The sequence below is a fragment of the Octopus sinensis genome, linkage group LG3 (genome assembly GCF_006345805.1).
Source record: "Octopus sinensis linkage group LG3, ASM634580v1, whole genome shotgun sequence".
In the NCBI taxonomy this organism is placed as follows: domain Eukaryota; kingdom Metazoa; phylum Mollusca; class Cephalopoda; order Octopoda; family Octopodidae; genus Octopus; species Octopus sinensis.
Genome location: NC_042999.1, coordinates 169,591,698 through 169,613,756, shown reverse-complemented (window position 1 = coordinate 169,613,756; position 22,059 = coordinate 169,591,698). Strand labels below are relative to the sequence as shown.

The window sequence follows — 22,059 nt, the reverse complement described above, 5'->3', positions numbered from 1 at the left end:
ATGTGCACTTATCACTCACATAATCATTCAAGTAGCATTTGGAAATACAACCAATTTACTGGCTTCATCAACTACTTCAAAAACAAAGGAGACCCTCTGGAAAGAAGCATCTACAGATGGACTAAATTATGAAAAAAACAAAAAACAAAGAATTATAGCACAAATGATTAGAATGAAAATTAGCTTAGGTGAGATACCTATTTCTTTACTACCCACAAGGGGCTAAACACAGAGAGGACAAACAAGGACAGACAAATGGATTAAGTCGATTATATCGACCCCAGTGCGTAATTGGTACTTAATTTATCGACCCTGAGAGGATGAAAGGCAAAGTCGACCTCGGCGGAATTTGAACTCAGAACGTAACAGCAGACGAAATACCGCTAAGCATTTCATCCGGCGTGCTAACATTTCTGCCAGCTCCCCGCTTAGGTGAGATACAGTTCAGGTTTGTAGCAGAACAGTTACCACCAACATTCTCTTCCTAGTGAAATAACTAGAGCTAAGAGTAAACCATTATATCTGACATTCGTCGATTTAGACAAAGTCTTTGAAAGAATCCCATACTCTCAAATCTGGTGGTCACAGAAAAAACCAGATGATGAATGGCTTATGAAAGCTATGCATAGAGATGCCATCAGCAAGGTGGGAGTTAGTAATGAGTTCAGTGATAAATTTGACATGCAGGTTCATGCCCATTAATGTTCATAACTTTTGTGGCATAAGTTGAAGAATTTAGGATTGGTCGTCTATGAGAATTGTATGCTGATGACCTAATAATAGCTGAACTTGTAATAGATTTGCAGAAGAAATTCCAAACATGGACGCTAAGCCTAGAATCAAGAGATCTTAAGGTAAAGCTAACAAAATCAAAGATTTTACCATGAAAGACAGGACTCTATGGCTACATAAGAAGTAGTCATGATTAATATGCAGAAAAGGAGTAGGGAAGAATCTCATGCAGCGTATTGAATGTAAACTAGAGATGAGGTGGAGTGAGATCAAAGACAGATGTAACAGATGCTGAGGAGCAAGCAATAAGAGAACCCATGAAATAGATCCTTCCAAATGCTTGAAAAGCTTCATGGAAATAGTGGGTAGTTAGGGTTAGCATTGAGAGTAAGATGAAATAGGAAAATGTTCAAGTACCTATTTGCCCTTGCTTGCAACAAAGGGATTCTCATTCCGAGCAGAGGGTATACTGAATGATACTCGAGGCTGAAGTGCAATACTGCATGGTAGCAAATCATGGCAATGAACGCAGAGGATGTATGAAGGCCAAAAAACATGGTAAGTGGTAAAAGTGTTGGGCTGGAGAAGACTTGTCCAACCCATGCAAGCATAGAAAAATAGATGTAAAAGAAAGATGATGATGGTGATGATATATTGTATCTATGCAAAGAGAGTGAGAGAAAGTATTTACCTTGGCGCCGTATTCTGTGAACCCATCCATAAATCTTCACACGTTCTTTATGGTGTGCCTTGCTAGCAGAAATTTTTATCTACAATTATTGAAAAATAGCCAATGAAGGAATTATTTAAAATGAGTCATTTTTTTCTCCCAATAAAATCAAGTCTTCCTACTATTTGGTGCTGTATTAGTGGTAAAGAAGTTGAGTGGAATTATTGTTTAGTCCCAGGACAGCTCTATGGTCAAAAAGAATGTTAGTGCAATGCCTCACCTTTTGTTACATCGAGATTACATTGCGTGTTTCTATTTTTAGCAGCTGATAGAGTGTGATATCAGGGAGGTTTGGGCCCTATCTTTAGTAAGCTGAACAATCACATAGAAGTCCCTTCACTGAAGTGAAGTGACACAATGTGGAGGTAGCGGGGGATGGTGGTAGTTGATGGAGGATTAGAGTTAAGATGTATAAGAAAGGTAGGTGGAGCTAGTTAATGTATTCAGTTCCAGCCAGGCAGACCAATGGCATGAGGTAGTTGGTTGTTTAGCCTCAAATCAGCCCGGATCAAGCACATCATATAACTCAAAGCATCCCAGATGTGACCATCCAGTCTTTTGCCTATGTGCAAGGAAGCAAAGACCACATTATCTAATGAATCCTTTTCTAAGCCACTGGGATGTGAGTTGAGAAAGATATGGTTACTATTTTTAGCAGGTTAAGTGACCACATAGTGGCTACTGTCATTGCCTCACAGGCAGTTGATCCATTGCTCCTAATATATCTAGGTCCTGCCTACTTGAGGACCACGCTGCATATCATATGAAAGCTGGGCTTTTCCTCCAGAGCCCAGTTTGTTCCTATACTTCATCCATACACATCTACCTCCTGGTTGTGCTTAAACGAGAAGTAAACAAATTAGATTCTATCAGAGTGAAACAATTATAGTTCCCCTGCACTTACCATTGATGCTGTGCTTTCTTTGGAGCTGACGAGGCTATTGATACAGCGGCTATTTTTGTGTGTAAGCATTTTATATTTGCCTGGCCTATTAGGCAGGAATAGAGTTGTTAGGATTGTTATGTAGTGGTGATATGGGGTATTGTAGATATGTATGGATGAAATAAAAGGGATGGTATTTTTTTTATTAGTATTGTAGTATTATTCTGGAGAGATGCAGATGTGTGAACTGAGTGGGAGAACTGATGTAAGACAAAGCAGCCAGTGAAAAGAAGAGTCTAATATGGGAGTTAGTTGCAAGGGAAGGATACATTTCCAATACATCATTGAGAACTTACACAATGATATTGTGATAAATCTAACAGTTGAGGACTTATATTTAAGAAATTAGGGGTCAGAGAAGAGATAAATAAGCTCATTAAACAAAACCTTTTTTCCTTCAGGAAGACTGGGATCCTGGGTGATAATGATTGATTTAGCTTCTTCAAGGTTCTTCTCTCGTCTTTCTTGATCTTCAGCCTGAAATTACAGAGATGAAAATTGTATAAAATTATATATCTCTATTTATGTATGTGTGTTTGTATGTTATAACTTCTTTTGTTATCACTGTTGGACAAAATTTTCTTTTGTTAAAAATTGTAGATTTGCATTTGATGTATTGGAGCAAGTAGATTTATAGCTGACCATTGGACTACAAAATAAGAGGAGACCGAAGCAAGCACAGATCGAGTAATGATGCCTCCAATGGTGCCACAGTACAATGAGCACAAGATTAAATTGCTGGATGAAAAAACAACCATGAATTCAAACCTAACAAATCATTGTGCTGTGCCCCTAAATACAATCCATCCCTACTTCTTAATTGAGTGGAAGGACATCAATAAGTAAAACTAGTCGTTCCAATGCTATTATTACTTTCATAATCATGAGTGCTTTAGGGCCCATTTTAACAAGCTGGCATGAGTTAATCAGGTCTGATATAAAGCATATCACTAATTATCTAGATCAGTGATTCTCAACCATATTTTTTTTTACCTATGAACCCCTTCGGTTATTATTTTACTCTGGTAGACCCCACCCCCATAGTCATTTGATGCTTATAAACTAATTTTATAGATACTTCTTTCAAAATTCCCATTTTGTTTTTCACACATTCACTTGTGGAGGCTGGATTATGTAAAATGTTAGAGAAAGAAACCTAGCTGTTTCTTGCAAAATTTTTTCTTTGCCTATGTGGATCCCCAAAAGTGTGAACCCCCAGGGGTCACATGGACCCTGGTTGAGAACCACTGAGCTAGGTCTTTCAACAACAATGTAAACATACTCATTCACAGGGTCTATCACATTTGTAATAACATGGAAAATAGGTATAAACAATAACATAAAGATGAGGGAAGGAGTAGTAAGGAGAAAGAAAAGAAAAAAGAAAATTTGTTAAAGCTTTTTCAGGAAAAAAAACTTACTTCTTTTCTTTCAGCTTCTTTCGACTTCATCTGTTCTCTTTCATATTGTTTCATTTGCTTTTTTACTTGGCTCTTAGCAGCGTCCTCCCACTTCTGCAAAGAGTTTCACAATGAAAAAAAAATTGAACATATTTATGTATTTTAAAATAAGTTTAAATACAAGAAGGAAAGACATTTAAAAACTAGAAAAAGAATAAACTAATTAAATACTTCATTTCCAATGCAAAAACAAAAAAATACAAGATTTGAGGAAGAATTTTACGTAGAATGTTAGTCTTTCAATTTTAGTTTCTTTGATCTCATTTTTAAGATGGTAAGAAAATAAAAACATAGCCATACTATCAACACTTTCACCAGGGACTGAAACCCATAGAAAAATCTAAATTGAACTCCACACTGCTAATTCCTGTAACAATTAGCTATTTCTACCCTCTGATACCAACTTGCAATTACATGAATAAACTACTGAGACATAAGTTAGTTTAGTGTAGTCGTCCTTCTGGATACTTCAATGATTTCACGCAAGCACACGATCCATCGCAGTCTCCCATGCATCTTTTTAATTCATCAACATTTGCCATTCCACTGTCCAGGAGCAAATTGTCCACATAGGTTAGATGTTTTCTTCCCCTGTTGATTCTTGCTTCAACTGATTGCCACAATGCCAGTTGACACATGGGTTAAATGTCTATCACAGAGACAATTCAGTGAATTATAAAACATTGAGGTATCTACTTGCAATTTAGTGGACTGGATTGTTGAAAGTTTTGGTAATCATGTTTTTTCTCCTATAATTATTTGTGATCCCACCTCAAATCTTTTTCAGACATTTTCTAATGGGTACAGACAATATGATACTTTTTAATGAGAGCACATTGTTCATACCAGTGCAGCCATCTCTGCTACAAACCTTGTTGATGCATTTAATGAGCAGCCAGTCTCAGCTCATTTATTTCTGCCTCCCTTCGTGGGTTGATGAAAACAAACACAGGTGTATAAAATTTTAATTTAAATTTACATGTGGAAAGAGTGTTAATAAGCTTTTTTTTAAATTTTATCTTTTAGTCAGGAGGGAAGAAAGTGCCCAAGACTCTTTACCAGGTGCCTGCTAGACTGGTGGGAGGGTAGAATGTATCCTCAAACAAGAGATCTTGCCTAAATGTCAGATGGTGGCATTGAATCAGGCAATGGATTAAGTCTACCATCCAAGAAGGCCATTGTGGAATTTGAACTCAGAATGTAAAGACTCAGAGCAAATACCACAAGGTATTTGTTACTGTTACTGTTTTGCAAATTCATTACCCTGAATCATTTTTTGTTTTTTTTAATCAACTTTAAAAAAATGAAAAGCAAAATTTATCCAATAGGATTTAAATTCACACTGCAGAGAATCGGAACAAATACCACTAGGTATTCTGTCTGACAAATCAAACAATTCTCCATCTCCACAGAATTGTAAAAAATAATGGAAGCAACTAAATAGAGGACTTACTAAAAAAAAACAACAATGGCAGGCAGACCAATACTGTTACATTGATCTGATGATTCAAGTATTATTCAAGACAACTTTGTTTCTTCAGCCATACACAGACACCTCAAAAGTAAACAGACACCCCTCAATATACCGGTTTAATTTGTGTAGGCACTAATTAGTACGATGCTGAAATGGGTTAAATCATTAAAACTGCACAAGACATGTCTACTAATTAATTGTTTAAATGCATCAAATGACATTTGGTTTCTAGAAATAAAATCTTTCAAAAAACAAAAGAAATAAGGTATCTATTTACTTTTGAGATGTCCATGGGCATGGCTGTGTGGTTAGGGAGCTTGCTTCATAGCTACATGGTTTCGGGTTTAGTCCCACTGCGTGGTACTTTGGGTAAGTGTCTTCCACTATAGCCCCGAGCCGACCGGAGCTTTGTGATTGAATTCGGTAGGTGGAAATTACTGCCGTGTGTGTATGTGTGCGTATAGCTGCTCAGTGCCTCTCCGAAAGAGAGAGAGAGGGAAACACCAGATTGACAACAAAAGGTAGGTGTGATATGGCTGCAGTGAAACTAATGGTTCATAGGTTTGTGCTTTAACATTTTGATGGCTTGGTCGCCTAAGACATACAAGTTTAGTGTTTGGTTGCCAAATAGACAATACTTACTTACCAGTGAAAACATCCAAGGTAAAGTAAAACTATGCCAGTTATCATCCAAAGTATGTCAACATAAAAGTTGGATTGGTAAAAGATTGAAAATAATGGAAATTACCATTTAATTTGATCTCAATAGAAACTAACTCTCTCAGAAGAAGAAGAAGAAAGATGGGGAAGAAAACTGCAGCACAACAGTGAGTTTCTTAATGTTTGTTGTTAAATTCTGTGTTTGTGTGGGTGTAAGTTGATGCGAATGCATGTGCATGTAGAGAGTCTAACAAAGTTACTTACCTTGTCAGCAGACGCTGAATCTACCTTGATGACTGGAGGTGGTGTAATAGAACAAGAGCGCAGAGCCTGGAAAATAGGGAAAGAAACAGATACAGAAAATATGAAAACTTACTGCTTGCTATATAAGGGACAAATACAATTGGCTAGTAAAATTTATTACAATTAATATCAAGCATACTATCCTCTTGCAGCAACACTATTCTTCATGTTGTTATGACTGACAAAAATTATCACTGTTGATCTGAGATCTACAATTTCTACTTTAAACTCCAACCATGTTCTAAGACTAAACAATTGTCATATTCTGACTGAATCTACTGTGGCCACCACCAGAATCTACATATGTCTAGAAAGACTGGACAGTGAAGTCCATCATGTCCTAGTTAATTACAATAGATCTGTGGGTCTCAGTGGTTAGATTTACTTGCTGCATGCCAAAGGTCCACTGGAATAGAATTAGTCTAGGAGTACAAATAATTAATTTAGCTATCTTTGTTGAACACAATATATGCTGGAAACAATGAAGGAGTCCCTAAATCAATTTTCTAGGAATAGCAGTCATATCTCTTTCAAATCATACTCTCCTATATCAAAGAAGGAAGGACAGATTGGATAATGTAAATACACGATGCCTTAATATTGAATAGTAATGGAATATCTGATTGAAAGTTACTTCATACAAATTTATCAGTGTTTAAACAATGACAACACTGGCAGCTGAATTAAAAATAAAGCATCTTTGCAATTTCTTGAACAGTTAAAAATCGCACCATATCATTCTGAGGTAGGACACACAGGATAATGTAGTTCTAAACACACTATACCTGAAAAAAGCACTGGATAGTGGTGGTTGGAATACCTTTAATGAAAGCTGAATTAAACAACTTAAAGGCTAATCTTTAGGTAAACAATAACAATTGTAGAAGTTTAAGAGGGTATCAGGAATAGAAAGTGTTATTACTTGTGTCCATAATCCTAAACTTACTAAACTAGTTGACTTGGGAATTTCTAATATTCTCTCTCTACTTAGTTGACAAAAAATACTGCTACTTTGAGATAATCACTCACAGAAGTAATGAGAATATAAAATTTGACTACAACTTGATAGTACCGAGACATATATGACAACATAAATGTCTCAGTAGTATCAAGGCAGAAGACCAGCAATTTTGAAAGGAAGGAGTTCGTCAAATACATCAATCCTAGTATTTGATGAGTACTCTGTTTTCTCTATCCCAAAGAGTGACAAAGTTGACCTTGGTAGAATTTGAATTTAGAATGCAGACAGTCAGAAGAAATACCACAAAGCATTTCTTATGATGCTTTAAAAATTCTGGAAATTCATCACCTTACATAATAATTGTTTCTAACAAAGGCACAGGGTCTGAAATGTAACCCTTTAGCTTTTAAACCAGTCATATTCAGCCCAAATATTCTACAAGTATTATGTTCAAACTAGCCAGATCCAGCCTCTCACACCTACCCTGCAATGTCATTCTAAAAATAAGCAGTTACATCATCAAACTCTCAGAACTATGAGGTAATGCATGATTAATTCAAATCAATGTGAATAGATAAGCATTACATTTGACAGATATCAAAATGCTAAAGGGTTAAGGAGATGGGATTAAGTAAAGTTGAGTTGTGTAGGATTTGAGCAGAGAATATAAAGTGACAAAAAGGAATACTGCAAGGCATTTTGCCCAACACTAATAATTCTGCCTACTCACTGCCTTGCATATATATATCTATATAAATAAAAGTGAAATTCTGTCGGTCTCTGTCCATCTGAGTCTACATTTACTTTACATAGACATATAATATCTCTTTGAAATCAGGATGACCTAGGATTGAAAATCTGACCTTCATTCAGTTCTTGAACATTCAACATTGGGATCTGGTGTAAGAGCATTTGGGTTGCTATTTCTAGCAGGTAAAACAACCATGGGAGGTTTCAAACGAACCTTCCTTAGCTATAATAATAAACATGACATTCTGTGTCAGAAAACTGACGAAAACCTTTTGAATTTGATAGCAAAACTTTGTGACAGTTAATTTTGTCACATACAATAAATGCAACATTCTGTCTGTCAACCAAGAATGTTGTTCATCTGGCTGCTTTACAGTGATCTCCATATGTCATAATGTTACAAAATTCTCCAAACGTGATACTCTGTAATATAAATCTTAGATGCTAGGATACCAATAAACGTTTTATTACTATTGCTCTCTTCAGTTTAGTCCTCCTCTGCAGGAGCCATCGAAAAAGTTTGCACAGAGAGCGGCTTTTAAGCTAGTTTTTAATATTCTTTTCAACTTTCGCAAATCAATCGAAGCATTTGATTACAGTTGTTACTCTCACTAACACAGTCATGTTCTAGCAACTGTTTTACTTTACAAGCCGAGTAATTTAAAGAAGCTTAACCATTTAGCATTCATTTCATTCGGTCAAATCTGATGCTTTTTCAGTCAAATTGCTTTTAATGAACAATGCATTATTTTGTAGTTTCGAAATCTTGACAATGTGATTGCATATTTTTAGAATGGCATTGAAGTGTAGGTGCAATAGGCAGCATCTGTCTGGTTAAAACAAAAAAGAAAAGAAAAAAAAACCAGATAGAATATTTGGGCTGGATATGGCCAGTTAAAGAGATAAAGAGAATGATCTGAGCTTATTTGTCAGAAATGTGGAACAAGCAAATTCAGAGACAAAGTCTTCATGTAACAGTGATGAAGTTTATGTGATAAACATTCACACACACACACACACACACACACACACACACACACATATATATATACATATATAATAAAATATTAATTAGAGACAAAACCACTATTATGCAAATCAAACAAAGAAAGACTTAATCCAATACATAAAAATTTTTATATAAATTAAATAAAATTAAGTTATCCACTACAATTGTTTCCTGTTATTTCTAAGGACATTCATCACTTAATTTTATTTAATTTATATAAAATTTTTTATGTATTGGATTAAGTCTTTCTTTGTTTGATTTGCATAATAGTGGTTTTGTCTCTAATTAATATTTTATTATATTTTACTATAAAATTGGATTCAATCCTAAATCTGATTTTCCCTGTAAATTTGGATTTATTCCCTAATATTTATTATTATATACATATATATATATAAAACAACTGACTGGTTCCAGTAATTCTCTGTATTTATAGTACTATCGAAATTCTTTAAGTTCAAAATGTTTTGATTCTATTAAAGACACCAGTACCACTTCCTATAGCATTGATTCTGTGATAAAACTACAATGCCCCACCCATAGCTATTAGCTTTCTTCTTCAGACACAAGGGTTGGTCTTAGGTAAAAAAAAAAATACATAAAATGGTTAAAACTTAACCTGGAGGATTGTGGCAAAGGGATTCTCTTCACTACCATCACCTTTTTCATCTGACCCATGCAACTTTGATGTGTAAACGATTGGTCCTGAAATAGAAAATGAGAGAAAATATATTATTTGCACGAATTGTAGAAGCTAATGCCTCAATATTCCCCACCTTCAAATACTTGATGCCTATTCCTTAACCCCTTTACTTGTTTCAGTCATTTGACTGCGGCCATGCTGGAGCACCGCCTTTAGTCAAGCAAATCGACCCCGGGACTTATTCTTTGTAAGCCTAGTACTTATTCTATCGGTCTCTTCTGCTAAACCGCTAAGTGACGGGGACGTAAACACACCAGCATCGGTTGTCAAGCAATGCCAGGGGGGACAAACACAGACACACAAACACACACACATACATATATATATATATATGTATATATATATATACGACAGGCTTCTTTCAGTTTCCGTCTACCAAATCCACTCACAAGGCATTGGTCGGCCCGGGGCTATAGCAGAAGACACTTGCCCAAGATGCCACGCAGTGGGACTGAACCCGGAACCATGTGGTTGGTTAGCAAGCTACTTACCACACAGCCACTCCTGCGCCTATATTGGTCAGGGTAACCAATGTATCGGCCCCTGTGTGTACAGGCCTCTGCAAAGTTGATTTTGTGGAAGACCAGCTGCTGCCCCGTATGCATATCTTTTCTGTCTAAGCTACAAATGTTGACCAAAGAAAAAGCAAAGTAAAGGCCGATACAACTTGGTACCAGTGTTGTCATTATTGTAACAGTTACCAAGGGTCACCAAACTAGAAGGGTGTGGTGACCCTGTGCATGCTGACCAATAAATGTCAGCTGCTGGGATGGCATAAACATCACAGTCTCAGCCTTGATACCTGTCATGACTGACCCCATCATTGCAGCCAGGATGTGCCCTGCACCTGTCCGAATGAGTTGCTGGCATTGAGAAGTGATGGCAGCACTGAATACCGAACATTGTTTCATTTGTCTCCCTGGCATGAACCTGGTATCAACCTGCAAGCAGATATGGTCAAGTCCACCACGTACTCATGGCTCTCAAGATTAAATGTAACAAAATGATGTTTTGCATTGCCAAACACTTCATTCTAGACTAGCAGAGATACCCAGCATAGTTTTTTATTGTTTGACTTGTTTTGGTTAAGTGGAAGAGGCCATCCTAAGTCAAAGAGATCGATACCAGGATTTATTCTTTGTAAGCCTATACATTAGAGCCTTAGGCCAACCAAAGGTTTCTGAGTGTACTTTGTACATGGAAACTGAATAAAAACTGTTGTATATGTGTGTGTGACTGTGTTTCTACTCCCACCGTTGTTTGACAACCAGTATTACTGTGTTTATGTCCCCACAACTTAGCTGTTTGCGAAGACATCCTGATAGAATAAGTACTAGGCTTACAAAGAATAAATCATGGGGTCGATTTCTTTGACTAAAGGCGGTGCTCTAGGATGGCCTCTCTCACATGACCAAAACAAATATATATATATATATACATCATATACACACACACATATATATATCATACACACACACACACATATATGAATAGTATTTTTCAGTGTCTTTCTAGCATAGCTCTATAATATATATATATATATATATCATCATCATCATCATCATCATTTAGCGTCCGTTTTCCATGCTAGCATGGGTTGGACGGTTCAACTGGGGTCTGGGGAGCCCGAAGGCTGCACCAGGCCAGTCAGATATAGCAGTGTTTCTACAGCTGGATGCCCTTCCTAACGCCAACCACTCCGAGAGTGTAGTGGGTGATTTTATGTGCCACCGACACAGGTGCCAGACGAGGCTGGCGAACAGCCACGCTCGGATGGTGTTTTTTATGTGCCACCGACACAGGTGCCAGACGAGGCTGGCAGACGGCCATGCTCGGATGGTGTTTTTATGTGCCACCGACACAGGTGCCAGATGAGGCTGGCGAACGGCCACGATCGGATGGTGTTTGTTACGTGCCCACAGCACGGAGGCCAGTCGATGCGGTACTGGCTACGGCCACGTTCGGATGGTTTTCTTGTGTGCCACCGGCACTGGTACCACAAAGATACAAATTCCATTGATGTTCATCTATTTTGATTTCTTTTGATTTTCACTTGCCTCAACAGGTCTTCACAAGTGTCACAAGAAGGAAGGTATGCACAGGTGGACTGACTATGTCCCAGGTAGGGGCCACGGGTTATGGCCTGACTAGTCTTGCCGGGTCTTCGGATGGTGTTTTTATGTGCCACCGAAACAGGTGCCAGACGAGGCTGGCGAATGGCCACGATCGGATGGTGTTTGTTACGTGCCCACAGCACGGAGGCCAGTCGATGCGGTACTGGCTACGGCCACGTTCGGATGGTTTTCTTGTGTGCCACCGGCACTGGTACCACAAAGATACAAATTCCATTGATGTTCATCTATTTTGATTTCTTTTGATTTGATTTGATTTTCACTTGCCTCAACAGGTCTTCACAAGTGTCATAAGAAGGAAGGAAGGTATGCACAGGTGGACTGACTACGTCCCAGGTAGGGGCCACGGGTTATGGCCTGACTAGTCTTGCCGGGTCTTCGGATGGTGTTTTTATGTGCCACCGACACAGGTGCCAAAATCATATCAAAGGGGAATGGAATTTAATTAAAATTAAGTTCCATTTCCCTTTGATATGATTAAATAATGTAAGTTTTTGGATAATTTTCGGTTAATAAGTTGGCGGTTTTTATTGTAGCCAACGAAGGACTGCGTCTGCACAGTAAAGTTGAAAAGTTAGTTCATATAAACACGAGACAGGTAGCCTTGTTTGTCTCGTGTGGATATGTTTAGCACTAGGTTGGACCTGCTGAAGAAAATCAAACCTTGTGAGTCCTCCATGACTCGCTAAAAGATGATTAGAAACCAATTGGTCCAGGAAACTAGATGGTAAACGTTTTTCATTTCCAAACTTACCCCTGTCGAATTTTATCCCAAATTTTTTGTGGTCATAGAACTTAGCTATTCTTTCTAGCGTGTAGAATTCCTATAAGTGGATTCTCTATGTGTTTAAATATACACTATATCGTATATATATATATATATATATATATATATATACACACACACACACACATATTTATATCATATATATATATATATATATATATATATATATATATACACACACACACACATATTTATATCATATATATATATATATCATCATCATCATTTAACGTCCGCTTTCCATGCTAGCATATATATATATATATATACTCGTTTACTCTTTTACTTGTTTCAGTCATTTCACTGTGACCATGCTGGAGCAATGCCTTTAGTCGAACAAATCAACCCCAGGACTTATTCTTTGTAAGCCTAATACTTATTCTATTGGTCTCTTTTGAGACCGATAGAATCAGGGATGTAAACACACCAGTATTGGTTGTCAAGCGATGTTGGGGGGACAAATACAGACACACAAACATATATACACACATACTTATATATACATATATATGATGGGCTTCTTTCAGTTTCTGTCTACCAAATCCATTCACAAGGCTTTTGTTGGCCTGAGGCAACAGTAGAAGACACTTGCCCAAGGTACCACGCAGTTGGACTGAACCCAGAACTATGTGGTTCGTAAGCAAGCTACTTACCACACAGACACTCCTACGCCTATTTATATTTATATTATATATATATATATAAATTAGAGAACAACCACTATTATGTAATTCAAACAATGATAGACGTAAATCATACCATATAGAAAAAATAAAATGATAAAACATTTACCTAGATCACAATAAAGTACATAATAATAAACAGTATATAATTAATAAATAGACTACGTACATTTCATGGCTATATCTTCAATTCGAATTACATTTAGATTTAATCGATCCAAAAACAATTCAATTTAAAAGTATAGTCACTCCTCAGGTCAACAATAATAACAATAATAGTTAAATAAATACATATTTTTAATAAATAATCAAATAGAATTAAAGAATATTTCTTAAAGAAAGAATTAAACAATATTTCTTAAAGAAATAAAAACATGATTCTTCTTATAGAAGAAATTCCATTAAGTTAGGACCAAGTGTTTATGATAAATTTATCACATTAAAAACCTAACGTAAAAAAATAGAGTAAATAGATAAAAATATGTATTTTATCTGTGAAGATATATTTTAGCTTTGAGAATAGTATATGTTTACTGGAAAAATATGAGTCCAATTAATTAAAATAAAAATACTTAAAATAAATCATATACTTAAGTTAAGCTAGATTACTATAATTTAATCTATATTCATTAATTAATTAAATTATATATTTATTTGTTAATTAAATAGACATCTAATTTGATCCAATTCTAACTATGTACTAAACCCTATACAAACATGTGTAGACTTATAATATATCTTATATCAACAATGCTGCAGCCATAATCCTGCAATAGTATTTTGTATATATTTCAAAAATATACTCACAAATAATTTAAACTTATTATATAATTAAATTGTCTAGAACTAAAATTTTGCTCATTGATAGAATAAACAAAGTATTTATTTTTATTATTAAATTCATATAAAGAAAAAAACAACTTTACCCTACACTATAATATTTTACGTTACAAACTATTTCACAAAACAACCATAAATAATACTTTTAGATTTTAGTTCACTATAATAATTATAATAATAAGAATAATTAAATAAATGTACATATCTTAAATTATAATTAACAAATAAAAAGATTAGAAATATATATTTTTAAAATCAATAATCATATAAATTTCACATTATTTCTTAAATAAAATGTATACTTATTTTTTCAAAGATATTTTTATGAACTAAAAAATTTAAAATTAAAAACGTATAATTTAGTGTTTATATGTCTAGATCTAATTATCAAGAATAGACTTGCTAAGCCAGCCAATATCCAACTTGGTTGGGCATATAAGTCTCACAGTAGGGTTATCCTGGAAGTTCTCCTTGTGGTCCTTCAGGTTAATTCTAGGTTCGCTTGACGTTAGTGGCTCTGTTCGGTCTGACAAGTCATATTCCATCATAACTTCCTTGATTTTCAAACTGAAATCTAATAGATTCGTTTTTGAATCTATTTCGTGTTGAGTTCCTTCATTGCAAGTTTACTATAAGTCAAACCTATGTAAGTTTCTGGTTTTATCTGCTGGGACCAGAATGCCTGGTTTGTTATGCAATGACTTTATAGATTCCTTTAGTTTCCTCAGGTGTAAGTTATTTCTAAGCGGGTGTTCCTTGAATTTGACATTAGTAATAAGCTCAAATAAATATTTTTCAAAATTTTCTAGTAGTGGATTTGGTGGTGGTGGATTTTTTCTGCTTTTGAATATCTTTTTATAATAATTATTCTTATGTGTTTCGAGAGATTCATTTTTCTTTTTAGTATCATGATGGTAAGCAATCCACCTTACTTGTCGAATAAATTCATTTGTTCTATGGATTAGTAGCCACATAGAGGTGTCTTTACTATGTAAGGGGATGTCCTTCTGAGAAAATTCTATATTTACCTTTTCCATCCTGCTGAAAATTAAGTACCAGAAATATACTCTAGGTATGGTAGATGAGTTCAGTAAAAAATTTAGATTCAGATGAATATGGTACTTAAGTTGAGGCACCAGAATTTAGTATGGTATTATCCATACAATTTCAAAATAAGCAACAAGGATATCCAGAGGTAATGCAGTACGATCGTTTCATGCGACTCCATTTAATTGAACAATGCAATCATTTTATTACATCAATTTAAAATGTAGAGCAATCTTCAGTTGTGTACAGAATTTAATTAAATTAGAAGGACACATAATTTTACTCAAAATCACCAAGAGGATAAAAAGATAGACAAAGAACGTTTTATATATATATATATATATATGTGTGTGTGTGTGTGTGTGTGTGTTTTATATATATATGTTATATATATATATATATATATATATATTTATATATATGTAAGTACCTTGAGAGAAAAGTTGGACCTAAGAAGCATCAGATGTGTTGTGCAAGAGAGACGACTGCGCTGGTATGGTCATGTGGCAAGAATGGATGAGGATAGCTGTGTGAAAAAGTGCCACACCCTAGTGGTAAACCCAGGACCCTAAGAGGTAGATCCAGGAAGACCTGGGATGAGGTGTTGAAGCATGACCTTCAAACATTAGGCCTCACCGAGGCAATGACTAGTGACCGAGACCTTTGGAAATATGCTGTGCTTGAGAAGACCCGGCAAGCCAAATGAGACCATAACCTGTGGCCTATGCCAGGAGCGTAACCAGCCCACTTATGCATACCTTTCCTTCATTGGACACTAAACTCTGTTTGTGAAGACCTGTTGAGGTAAGTGAAATCGAAATCAAAATCAATGACTGGTATCCATGCTAGTGGAGCACTAAGAGCACCATCCGAGCATGATCATTGCCGGAACAGCAAACTGGCTTCCGTGCCGGTGGTTCATAAAAACCACCATTTGAGTGTGATCATTACCAGCGACGCCTTACTGGCACTTGTGCTGGTGGCACGTAAAAAAACATTCGAGCGAGGTTGTTGTCAGTGACCCTGGTCTGGCTCCTGTGCAGGTGGCACGTAAAAAACACCATTTAAGCATGGCTGTTGCCTAACTGGCCCTCGTGCTGGTAGCACATAAAAGCACCCACTACACTCTCAGAGTGGTTGGTGTTAGGAAGGGCATCCAGCTGTAGAAACTCTGCCAGATCAGATTAGAGCCTGGTGCAACCATCTGTTTTGGCAGTCCTCAGTCAAATCGTCCAACACATGCTAGCATGGAAAGCGGACGTTAAACGATGATGATGATATATATTTTATATATGTCTAAAAGTTAATGATCACCTTGATTTTCTTATTGCCCTATTATATATATATAATTTGTAAGTTCTGTCTACTGCTGCCAAAGTTGGTACGTTGGTACAGCTTTGTATGTTTTTACCAAAAAATTGACTGTATTGTACGTTTTAGAGATTTTAAATTTGAATATTGTTTCTGTTTTATATGTATTTTCATCAATTTCAATTCTTCTAAGAAAAACCAGTATTTTTCTCTATTTTTGCAGTTGTGACATATTTCAAAAATATTTTGTATGTTTTGGCATGGAATTCTGTACGTTTTTCGAAAAAGCTTCGGCAGTGCTGGTCATTAGACTAGAAAATAAGTGTTCTTAGAATAAGGAAGCATTCACACCCTGAGCAACACCAGGTACCTCTGCTAGTTATAATTAGTTCTCTGATTTTGTAATGTGTTTCATAATGGCAGTCATGTATGTCATCATACAAGAGATAAAAATCTTATCTAACCCAGGTCAATTAAGGCCGACCTGATAACAGGTATAAATGAATCGTGCACCTAAACAGAAGTGGGACATGTGCAATGAGAAAAAGCAGGAAGGGTAATGACATACAGGTGGATATTATTTCATCAGTCTCTCACCTTCAATACAAATGAAAAGCTATAAACATATAAAACTTGCACAAAATGAAAGCTAAAATATTTACACATAAGAAACACAATGAATCATGCCTAACTTATACATAAAGTTGCTCAGAGAATTCATATATATATATACATGCTTATATATATATATATATATGTGTGTGTGTGTGTGTGTGTGTGTGTGTGTGTGTGTGTAAATCTATAACAACCAGGAAGATAAACTAGAAACATTTAAGCACTTGTTTTTCCACTCCCTTGAACTATTCTGAACTGTCTAACACTAGGAGACAATAAAACAACTTTCCTGTGAACAAATCTCCTTTTTTTACCTTCAGGCCTAGCCTTCACCTAACCACCACTATCTTTGGTCCTGCCAGATAGACTGATCACTGCCTAATCAAGACAACATACTTCAACTATCCAACTACATACTCTCTGATCCTTGAATCCTCTATTACTTCAAGACATTTAACTTGAAGTTATGCCAATTCTACACTGACTACTCCCTGATACAAATATGCTAAGCAGGTATGCCTCACCAAACTCCTTGCGTAAAACCGAGTGTCTGATTAATACTATAATATGATCATGAAAATAAAAGCATATGTGAAGTGAAAATGGTTAATGTAAATGGTACGTAACTATACGTTGCAGAAATAGCGGAATAAAAATATGTAGATTGTGCTATGAAGTAACTAGTATAAGATTTTGCTGACGTTTTTCTATTTCATTGTACAAAGAAACAAGATTTTTTCCCCATCTACTGAGTTACTGGTTTGACAAGATAGGAATTCATGGAAGAGTACATTAGAATATTAAGGTGATCCTTGAATATAGCGATTAACAGTGGGTTTTTTTTTCATTTTTGTGACCAGGTGTCGAAGTGGGGTTACTGGATCGTGTGAATTATCCGAGTCCGAACCCCATCCGCCCACCGTCACAAAAATTGAAAAAAATTGTGTAAAATAACGTGTAGTAAATGAATACGAAGAAAAGAAAATTTCGCCGACGAACGGGAAAGTGGTGACAGAACTCGGAACATTCCCGATGAGAATTTTCCGAGTCCTCTCCCCTACCGGCGCGCATTTTTTTTTTTGATATACGTTTTACACCTATTGCACTATTTTTTTTTTTTTTGCTCGGATCAAACATCGGAGTTTGACCCGATCTACTTTGACTTCGTCAAACAGCGATAATCATTTTGTCGTTTTGCTTGGCGATCTGGGACTAAGAAAGTAAATATTTATTTTTGCATTTTATTTTTCTTCGAATAAAAGCATTGCGCAGATTTTCGCAGTTAGAAAGAGTAAAAGTAGACAGCCATAATCAAGGATCACCTTACTTTGGGATAATGCAGGTACTTTTACGGAGTTTCACGGAAATAAATGTAAAAGTCAGGCTAGCTAGATTTGAGTAGGAGCACTGACATACCAAACAAGATACATGAGCTTTGTTTAGCTTTTTCAAGACCCGGTTATTTCCTTCCTTCGTCATAATTAGGGCGTTCATTATTATTATTATTGAGTGAGAGAGCAGTGCATGCCATCAAAGTGACACTGGGGTAAAATATACGAGGCCCAGTATACCCATCATCACTACCCGTCTGATAAGGGTACACCAGGCACATGCATCACAACCATATGTGCGCGACATAGTGATCTCATATCAAGATAAACAGCGCAAGACCTTACAGGTGGGGCTCCAGTTAGCATTTTCTTCAGGTCAAGTAGCCCATCTCGCTCAAAAGGTCCCTGAATAAGGGTTGTTTAAGGATGTTGAACGAAACAACCGTGTTTCTTAAGGTGAATTATCCAAACCTCTAAGAATTCCTTTCAACACACAGCTATGATGCTCCCCCACTACTTCTACTCGTGATCAGAGATGCACATATCGTCAGCCACTAAGGGACATGCTCAACTGGTTAAGGTCAAACAACTGACAAGCAAATCTGTGGTGTTGAGCAGAATATTTGCCGTAGCCCATCTTTTATACCAAGACAAAACAATGTACATGATAACACTTCCAATCAGTTAAGATCAGAAGCCACTAGAGCCACTGCCTGGTACTGCATCGGGGCATTTATTATTATTATTATTATTATGCTGGGATTACGCCGAGGTCGACTTTGTTTATCATCCTTTCGGGGATGGTCAAATAAGGACCGCTTGGGTAATCGACTAACCCCTTTCTTTAAAATTGCAGGTCTTGTGCCAAAATTAGAAGGAATTATAAATAATAATAATTAATGCTTTTGTATATTTTTAGCTTTCAAAACCGTTTTCTTTCACAAGAGTCTCAGTAATGGAAAGCTCTGCCTGACTCGGTTCTGCTGAGAATTACCGGTTCTGCAGACACGTTGGCACAAGTTCCTTCATTAAACGTCAATTACAGAATAAAAATGAAAAATAATGGCATTTCTCACCGCTGGACATGTTGAGCACCGAATTCCGTGACCAGTCAATCGAAGGAAAAGATTAATGAAACAGAAAGTGCAAGAAATACACTTTTATACCAAAAGGATGATGCAACAAGCCACCAGATTTCGCTCGACAGGAAATATACACAAGCACGGTGCCCGTTTTATTGTGAACACTACAAATAGTGGTCCGGACAAAATTCTGCTAGCTTATCGCCGCTATGTAAATACATAGCCGCCGCTATGTAAATACATAGCGGCGATAAGCTAGCAGAATTTTGTCCGTCTTTACGTTCCGAGTTCAAATTCCGCCGAAGTCATCCTTTCAAGGTCAATGAAATAAGTACCTATTTCTTTATTACCCACAAGGGGCTAAACATAGAGGGGACAAACAAGGACAGACATGGGTATTAAGTCGATTACATCGACCCCAGTGCGTAACTGGTACTTAATTTATCGACCCCGAAAGGATGAAAGGCAAAGTCGACCTCGGCGGAATTTGAACTCACAACGTAACGCAGACGAAATACCGCTAAGCATTTCGCCCGGCGCGCTAACGTTTCTGCCAGCTCGCCGCCTTCAATGAAATAAGTAGCAGTTGAGTCCTGGATTCAATGGAGCCAAAAATTTGAAATCAGCATTTACTAAGATGGATTGAAAGATCCATGGGCCGCCAAGGATAAGTTGATGTTTGAGGAGATTGCTTGGGGGAATTCGGATTTAAGCATCCCATATAACTTTTTTTTTTTACCTTTGGAGATTTTCAGAAAAAGTTTTGAGGGAATTCATACAATTAAGAAGAGAAAACACTTTTTTTTTAAATTTTTAAAACCCTTCCCACACCAAATCCTAAAACTTCCATTCTTTTTCGAATTTTTTATTTTAATCCAAGTTTAAAATCCGGCAAGTCTGAATTTTTTGCTTAAATCCTAGCAATTGACCACCCTTGGGTGCATCGTCATTCCATTAAATGTGTTACTGGGGAGAAAAATATTGAAAAACATTAATACATGTCCGAGTGACAACGAAACGAGGAAGGTATTAAGTAGTCGTGAAATATGCTCAGTTAAATCGCCTTTAAATTACACACAAAAAATAATTTTCCCCATAATTGTTTGAATCAGTGTGTGTAGAACTCAAATCCGCAAGAATTTTTTGAAAACTCCAAAAAATACAATTGGATGAGGGGTTATATGGGGTGTTTCAATCAGAATTCCGCCGATAGTTTTATTTATACTAGCTTGATATCTGAAAATAGTTTTCTGTTTGATGGACGGAATTTTCTAGTTAACTAAACAATTTGAAACTTCGTAAACTGGTAGAATGTGTCAAAAGAAAACATTATTGAAAACAAAATTGTAATTTGTAACTTAAACGTAGTTTAATTTTACGAATTTTAACCAATGAAATCCCAGCATCTTCGAATTTTAACCAATGAAATCCCAGCATTGCTGCGTTATCGATATTGATAAACATAGCAGATGCACGACACACACACACACACGCACATTTGCACAAGCACATAGTAATTAATATATAAGCGTACACACACATACAAACGGAGATATACATACACACACATACGCACACAAGCATACATACACGTTCGTGAGTTGCCCCTTGCCGTAACAGATTTACACAAAAGGTAAATAAACCAGAAGTGGGGGGGGGGGGGGCTCAATGTTTCATCGTTTCGGGGTCGATAAATTAAGTACCAATTACGCACTGGTGTCGAGGATTTTTTCCCCAATTTATATCACAGTTTCCGACAAGCTGGGGCATCTTTTATGAAAAAATATTTCGAAAATTTTTACAAATGGCGGTGCCCCAGCATGGCCACAGCTCGTGAGCTGAAACTAGATAAAATAAAAAATAAAAATAATACGACTCACACTCCACGCGAAAAACTCTAGACCGATTTAGGCATATTATTGTTTTGTTTTTGTTGTTTCTGGCCCTTCAAAACCATGGGAGAAGCCTTTTCGGTAAAAAAAAAATAAAGAAAATATTCAAAAAATATCGTTAATATTTTTATTGGGCGACGAAATTCATCGATTTAATAGATATAGCTGTTATTTCTAGCACATGTAGAAGACAGAAGAGAGAGAAATGATGAATAAGACTAGTGCGTGTGAGATTTTAGACGCAGCAAATAATTTTAGCTCGAATGCTGCGATTTCATTGGTTAAAATTCGTAGAATTAAACTACGTTCAAGTTACGAATTACAATTTTGTTTACAATAATGTTTTCTTTTGACACATTCTACAAGTATACGAAGTTTCAAATTGTTTAGTTAACTAGAAAATTCCGTCCATCAAACAGAAAAGATCCACAATTTCCATTGATGTTGATCAATTTCGATTTTCACTTGCCTCAACAGGTCTTCACAAGTAGAGTTTTGTGTCCCAAGAAGGAAAGGTATCCATAAGTGGACTGGCTACATCCCAGGTAGAGGCTACGGGTTATGGTCTCACTTGTCCTGCCGGGTCTTCTCACGCACAGCATACTACCAAAGGT

At 36.3% G+C, this 22,059-nt stretch overlaps 1 protein-coding gene across 1 annotated transcript in view; it reads right to left on the bottom strand.

Annotated features, from left to right (window-relative positions):
- Positions 1–19,705, bottom strand: part of LOC115209233 (asparagine--tRNA ligase, cytoplasmic) — a 40,537-nt gene extending 20,832 nt beyond the window's left edge. The window contains exons 1-6 of the mRNA XM_029777507.2: positions 19,548–19,705; positions 9,642–9,727; positions 6,264–6,329; positions 3,827–3,919; positions 2,793–2,882; positions 1,424–1,502 (exon numbers count right to left, since the gene is read on the bottom strand). Coding sequence (XP_029633367.1) covers positions 1,424–1,502; positions 2,793–2,882; positions 3,827–3,919; positions 6,264–6,329; positions 9,642–9,727; positions 19,548–19,557 — 424 coding nt within the window. The 5' untranslated portion in view covers positions 19,558–19,705. The remainder of the gene's footprint in view (positions 1–1,423; positions 1,503–2,792; positions 2,883–3,826; positions 3,920–6,263; positions 6,330–9,641; positions 9,728–19,547) is intronic.
- Positions 19,706–22,059: the final 2,354 nt, after the last annotated feature.